This window comes from Ranitomeya imitator, chromosome 4 (assembly GCF_032444005.1).
Source record: "Ranitomeya imitator isolate aRanImi1 chromosome 4, aRanImi1.pri, whole genome shotgun sequence".
Taxonomy (NCBI): Eukaryota; Metazoa; Chordata; class Amphibia; order Anura; family Dendrobatidae; genus Ranitomeya; species Ranitomeya imitator.
In genome coordinates this window covers 713,415,964-713,423,591 of record NC_091285.1, presented here as the reverse complement: position 1 = coordinate 713,423,591, position 7,628 = coordinate 713,415,964, and the positions used below count along the sequence as shown (strand labels likewise).

The window sequence follows — 7,628 nt, the reverse complement described above, 5'->3', positions numbered from 1 at the left end:
GGGGTTTTGAACAGTTGAATATGTGAAAGCTGTACGTACTCCTTGTTTCAAAGGAAAGGGGTCTTCAGTGATATTGCGATGTCTAGTATTTTGAACACAGTGATATAGGAAGTTGGCTAACAATTACCACCAGGTTATTTAACAATTCTTCTATACCCAGAAAATGCGTAGTCTAAAAATGCCAGATAAATTGCTAGAATATCCGCTTCCACAACACTTTCACTTTAACAAAAACCATTTCAAAAACCATCTCACAGAAAAATGCAGTGACGTTAGTCAAACATTAACTAAGGAGTAACAGTGGACTTCGGATCTCACACTACCAGAGATATCTGTACAAGTAAAAGCAATTACCATTCAAGGAATTCTCTTCCTACATAAACACATTGTAACAACTAACTTTACAATTCTAAAGTATGCAAAACAAAATCGGTTAACTAATTCTCTAATCTCACAACATATATATATATATATATATAATGAATTCAAAACTTTAACCATATGTTAGTACGCCTCCTGCCGGCAAACCATATACCATACAAACAGACAAAAGACAGCTTAAACTAGCACTGATGTCAGATACTGTGAATCCCTGACAACAAAACACTTCACAATTTATCAATCTATATGCCAGCCTGATTTGTAAAGATAAAAAGTCTATACCTGGGCAGAACACACTTCTGCACTTAGGTAGACAGGGAGAGAGCAATCACTCAGTCACATCAATACGGTAATTGTAATTACCCTTCCACCCTTATAGAATAAAACCTATGAACTTACGCTGCAGCCAAAACATCATCACCATAGCCAGGTGATCTCCGGTGGGCATCCGCAAGAAGTCACCAACCACTTAGAGGTTGTAAAATTACTCAGAGTAATCAAGCCACTACTCCCACTTGCCCACTGGGAGAGACACAGTTCAGACTTCTGCGACCATTGGTCAAGCTGAGAGCAGGACCGGAACCAGAGTGACAGTGAAATTGCTCAGTACGTCTCCCTATCTTTGTCAGGCTGGCTGAGGTAGTACCACATATGCAAACAAACAAAACAGCAAAGTAGAGAGGCAAAACAGATAAGGCAGACAATTAAGGAAATCGTGACCAGGGTGGGTTTTTGGTGCTAGGACTTGTCAGATCGGTCACTATGTCCGAGTCTGACAGCCGACTGACCTTTACCTCAGCACGGAAACACTGGAGGGTTATATGTAAGATGAATGATTTTCTTACCTAATAGGAGGTGCACTTCTCCACCCTCGAGTGGTCCGGTCCAAGATTGGAGGTCTTCTTCGCGGCTGGTCAGGTTCGAACTTTCGTCCTAGCCCCACGTTGGGCGCCAAATGTTAGGGCACACGGGATGCGTGTGTTCTCATCTTAGTTGTCTGCTGCCAAATTGGATGTGAGGTATTACGGCCGGAGAAATCAGGACACAAATGCAAGCAATTGTCTCTCAAAGACTTCTGGATCTTTATTCGTCAGACCGCTGTTTTTATGGAAAAATTGGGCAGTCTCAGCACATTACATCATGGGTTTTTCCAACTTAACACTTATCAGAAAACTCTTTTGATCTTCATGTTCTATGTTATTATCTTTATTATTATTGGACCATTATTCTAATGATTATTGCTTTTAATCCATTTTTGTACCGTTATCGCCCTAATGGCTGCTTTGGGTCAAGCTGACATCTGTCTATGCACGCATTCTACTTATCTTTGGTTTATTGGGGATCAATTCACCTTCGTGCAGATACATTTACTCTCAATAAGACTAGGGGATTTACACGGATCTTGGTACATCCTGGTACAGAGTAATCAACAGAATTTAGTCTTATGACAGTGAATCAGAGAACCTTAAAGCTACATGAGTCTAATGTTAAGCAAAGCGTCCATATTGGTTTGATTTAAGTATATCTTCATATGCCATATATTCTCCCCTTAACAGTCACCTTGCCAAATTTTGCAAGGACCTGACACCTGTGCTAAAAAACCAGCACCATACTAAAAAAATCAGACACCACCTAGCTCACACGTTCAGTACTTGCCACACTACCAGCAGCCAAACCCGTCCTAAAATACCGCTCACTCGCATCCACATCATTCACATTTTCCCCAGGGCGCATGCGAACCACGTGACTTACCAGGTCGATTATGAGGGAGCCTCACAACAGCCGTCTCATGTCCTCCGCATCGATAACCTTCGCTGTCTGCAGTGTCAGATGAAATTTGGCCCTAGTCTTCAGAGGCAGAGTCTGGTTCGGGAACATCGTCAGGTAAACCTGACATAGTCAGCCCACCACTAGACCTGGACCTCCTTTCCACCGTGGCGTATCGTCTGGACGAAGGAGAGACTTCAGCTGCATACCTGCAGACAGCATCCCTGCCACTGATCTGCCCTCTCTCATGAAAATCACCCTGGCCTCCACTGCTGCTGACAACTTGGATGGGTCACCTCCTGGCCCCCCCGGACCAATCTTCTGGATCTTCGTCCCCGCGATTGTGCTGCTCCTGAAGCCCGGGATCTGACTGGATGCTCCAGATGTTCCTCTGTGCCAGCTCCATCTGCCGGATCTCCATCCTACCCACCGCTGCTGCCTGAGCCTGGCGCGACTGCACCTTCCGCTCCGTAGCATCTGCTCCCATTGCCATTGTGCATACAGCAGCTTGGTTCCGGCATTGATGGGCCTGCCGCTCCTCTGCCAGCTCCATCCTCACTGCTGCAGTCGAAGCCCTGCTCCTCCGAACTGGCCACACTTCCTGGTCAGCAATACCACCTGACCAGGATGACGTCAAAAAGGGGGCAGAGCAAGCAAAGTCACTTCCCCCAGCTCCTAGCACCTGCCGACGCTGAGGAACTCCCCCCAGAGTGACACCCAGTGGCCGGAGGCTGGAATTGCACTGAAGATCCGGATGGGTCCCTGGACGAGCTCTGCTGCTGGCGCCTGGTCCGGCGAGTCACATCTGGGCAAAATCGCTTTGGCAGTTGGGACCTCCTGGCACGGCCCAGATGCTCCACAGATGCAGCCACCTCAGCAGTCCCACCATCAGCATTCCACATCTGCAGCTGATCCTGTAGCCACTGCTGTCTTGTGCTTGCTGCCAAGGCACGGATCTCCTGGACAAGAGCCCCCATGACATTCAGGTAAGCTACTATCCCAACTGAACTACCCCCTCTGCCCCTCATCTTATGTACCCTCCCACAGGATACTTTACACTAGCCAATCACAAAAACCCACATCTTTCACCTGACCCTATGCTCCTCTCCCCTAAATTTGCACCCAAACTCTATCCCTCGCATTAACCCCTTACCACCCAAAGTTAAGGCCTAGCAACCTCCTTAGTCATGCTGCCCTCCCTTTAAGACCCCTATGGGGGGATACTTTCCGGGCCATACTATACTCTAAAAAAGTCATCTGATTGATGCAAATTAATTTCTGCAGCCTTATAATGGCCATGAACACACAGCCAATGTCATGAAGAATGATCATAGAAAATCATTATAAGCATAAGAAAACAAGGCACTCTGAAAGTGATGATACATCCCCAACCGATCTCTGATCTCAACAAAATCATGTTTGTGTGGGATTGTTTGAAGAGACAGAAGAATTTGTGCAACCTTACAGGAAATCCACAGAAAATCTGTGGATACTTCTCCAAGATGTTTGGAACAACCTCCCAACCAACTTCCTTCAAAGGACTATGTGTAAATGTCCCTAGAGGGAATTCATGCTTTGATCCTGTTTGGAAGGCAAAGGTTGGTAGCATTAAAAATTAATTTGATTTATATTTTTCTTTGCATCTTGCTATTTGACAAAAATAAACTTTAAATACTTCTAATTTTAAAATTATTTTTAACTGCTTAATTCTTGACCCTCCTGCTAAAACTATCTCACTGCATTTTATATACAGTAAAGTACTTTATATTTTTGTAAGCTTACACATTGTGGGTATTTAGAATACAAAACATGAAAGCTTTTATAACAAAATTCTCTGGAGGCAAGATAATTATCAATTCGTTTAATCATCTGGTCTCTTTTGTTTAGAACTTTCACTTGAGGTTGATTATCAGGATCCAGTGGGCATTTGTTTTGTTTTTCTGAGACTATAAAAGATGTGAACGTCTGGAACATTTCACCTTTACATCAGAAGGGCCAACAATGGGAAGATATCATTTCACAGATGAAAATATCCCAAAATTCTATCGAGCCTCCTCTAATAATGAAAACCATCACTAAGTATAATATAGCACTTGTTTTTAGTGGGCTACATTCCCAGATATTTTATACCTGAACTTGAATAAATACTCTTAATTTTTAGGAGAAAATAATTCTTGGATATTAGCCACCCAATGTGGCTAAACAAAGAAGTAAGACAGGCAATTAACAGTAAAAAGAAAGCATTTGCACTACTAAAGCAGGATGGCACCATTGAAGCTCTAAAAAACTATAGGGAGAAAAATACTTTATCTAAAAAACTAATTAAAGCTGCCAAAAAGGAAACAGAGAAGCACATTGCTAAGGAGAGTAAAACTAATCCCAAACTGTTCTTCAACTATATCAATAGTAAAAGAATAAAAACTGAAAATGTAGGCCCCTTAAAAAATAGTGAGGAAAGAATGGTTGTAGATGACGAGGAAAAAGCTAACATATTAAACACCTTCTTCTCCACGGTATTCACGGTGGAAAATGAAATGCTAGGTGAAATCCCAAGAAACAATGAAAACCCTATATTAAGGGTCACCAATCTAACCCAAGAAGAGGTGCGAAACCGGCTAAATAAGATTAAAATAGATAAATCTCCGGGTCCGGATGGCATACACCCACGAGTACTAAGAGAACTAAGTAATGTAATAGATAAACCATTATTTCTTATTTTTAGTGACTCTATAGCGACAGGGTCTGTTCCGCAGGACTGGCGCATAGCAAATGTGGTGCCAATATTCAAAAAGGGCTCTAAAAGTGAACCTGGAAATTATAGGCCAGTAAGTCTAACCTCTATTGTTGGTAAAATATTTGAAGGGTTTCTGAGGGATGTTATTCTGGATTATCTCAATGAGAATGACTGTTTAACTCCATATCAGCATGGGTTTATGAGAAATCGCTCCTGTCAAACCAATCTAATCAGTTTTTATGAAGAGGTAAGCTATAGACTGGACCAAGGTGAGTCATTGGACGTGGTATATCTCGATTTTTCCAAAGCGTTTGATACCGTGCCGCACAAGAGGTTGGTACACAAAATGAGAATGCTTGGTCTGGGGGAAAATGTGTGTAAATGGGTTAGTAACTGGCTTAGTGATAGAAAGCAGAGGGTGGTTATAAATGGTATAGTCTCTAACTGGGTCGCTGTGACCAGTGGGGTACCGCAGGGGTCAGTATTGGGACCTGTTCTCTTCAACATATTCATTAATGATCTGGTAGAAGGTTTACACAGTAAAATATCGATATTTGCAGATGATACAAAACTATGTAAAGCAGTTAATACAAGAGAAGATAGTATTCTGCTACAGATGGATCTGGATATGTTGGAAACTTGGGCTGAAAGGTGGCAGATGAGGTTTAACAATGATAAATGTAAGGTTATACACATGGGAAGAGGGAATCAATATCACCATTACACACTGAATGGGAAACCACTGGGTAAATCTGACAGGGAGAAGGACTTGGGGATCCTAGTTAATAATAAACTTACCTGGAGCAGCCAGTGCCAGGCAGCAGCTGCCAAGGCAAACAGGATCATGGGGTGCATTAAAAGAGGTCTGGATACACATGATGAGAGCATTATACTGCCTCTGTACAAATCCCTAGTTAGACCGCACATGGAGTACTGTGTCCAGTTTTGGGCACCGGTGCTCAGGAAGGATATAATGGAACTAGAGAGAGTACAAAGGAGGGCAACAAAATTAATAAAGGGGATGGGAGAACTACAATACCCAGATAGATTAGCGAAATTAGGATTATTTAGTCTAGAAAAAAGACGACTGAGGGGCGATCTAATAACCATGTATAAGTATATAAGGGGACAATACAAATATCTCGCTGAGGATCTGTTTATACCAAGGAAGGTGACGGGCACAAGGGGGCATTCTTTGCGTCTGGAGGAGAGAAGGTTTTTCCACCAACATAGAAGAGGATTCTTTACTGTTAGGGCAGTGAGAATCTGGAATTGCTTGCCTGAGGAGGTGGTGATGGCGAACTCAGTCGAGGGGTTCAAGAGAGGCCTGGATGTCTTCCTGGAGCAGAACAATATTGTATCATACAATTATTAGGTTCTGTAGAAGGACGTAGATCTGGGTATTTATTATGATGGAATATAGGCTGAACTGGATGGACAAATGTCTTTTTTCGGCCTTACTAACTATGTTACTATGTTACTATGTTACTATGTTATTGATATATAAATGATGTGTGAGGAGAATCAGACACAAGTCACTCAGATACGTCTTCTTGGATTCCAAAGTCTTTCCAAATACAAACCTCTTCTATTCCTTCTGCTTACCCTGAGTTACATATGTATACTGGGAGGAAATCTTCTCATTATCCTTCTAGTGACCATCATTGACCAACTCAAAACTCCAATGTTTTTCTTACTGAAGCATTTATCCATAGCAGATGTCTTACTGACCACCAGCGTTATCCCCATGATGTTAGACATTATGCTTGTTGAGGAAGGAGTTTTGTCCCTTTGGGGTTGTCTGATACAGCTGTATTTATTTGGTATATTTGGCTTTGTTCAATGTTTCATCATTGCCATTATGTCTTATGATCGGTATTTGGCCATTTGTCATCCGTTACGATATTCCTCACTAATAAGTCTGGATCTTTGCCTTCGACTTGTTATGGGAGCCTGGTTTTTGATGATTGTGCTCATTTCAAGTGAGTTCCTTGTTTTTATTCAGTCTAACTTCTGTGGCTTGAATTACATAGATCATTTCTTTTGTGACTTTGGTCCCTTAATGGAATTGGCCACTTCAGACATTTCCATTGTAATGTTGCAAGACTTTGTTTATTGCATCTTTATGCTTTTTTTTCCATTTGTTTTTATCATTGTTACCTACTTTTGCATTTTTTTTACGATCCTTAACATTTCTTATGGTAGAAGAAAAGCCTTTTCCACATGTAGCTCCCACCTGACCACAGTATGTGCATATTACGGCACCCTAATCGCAGTCTACATTACTCCATCTGATGAGAGCTCATCCAATACCAACAAATACAGATCCCTGTTGTACATAGTAGTTACACCATTGCTGAATCCTATTATCTACAGTCTGAGGAACAATGAGATTAGGAGAGCTATGCAAAAGATGAGATATATTTTTTTTTTAAACAAAATAAGTTTAAATGTTCAGCTCAGTGGTAATAAGTGAAGGCCTCATTCAACTATGTATCAAATCTTTAACCAAATCATTGTTTTCAATCCATTAGAAGTTGTTTTGCATCTAGATATGAGTAGATTAATTAAAAGCAAATTAAATTTGCTTCAAATTTCACAGTAAAATGGACAGGTCAGAATCCACTATTTTTATGATTTAAGTCCTTTGAATTCAGCAAAAATGGCTTCTGGCTGATCAACACTTTAGGGCTGGGAAGACATAAAAATAATAAAATAATAAGCCGTCTTCACTAGAGTTGAGCGA

General features: G+C 41.5%; 1 protein-coding gene across 1 annotated transcript; it reads left to right on the top strand.

Annotated features, from left to right (window-relative positions):
- Positions 1-6,392: 6,392 nt before the first annotated feature.
- Positions 6,393-7,358, top strand: LOC138674884 (olfactory receptor 5P81-like). The gene has a single exon (XM_069762707.1). The coding sequence runs from the start codon at positions 6,393-6,395 to the stop codon at positions 7,356-7,358; it is 966 nt and encodes a 321-aa protein (XP_069618808.1).
- Positions 7,359-7,628: the final 270 nt, after the last annotated feature.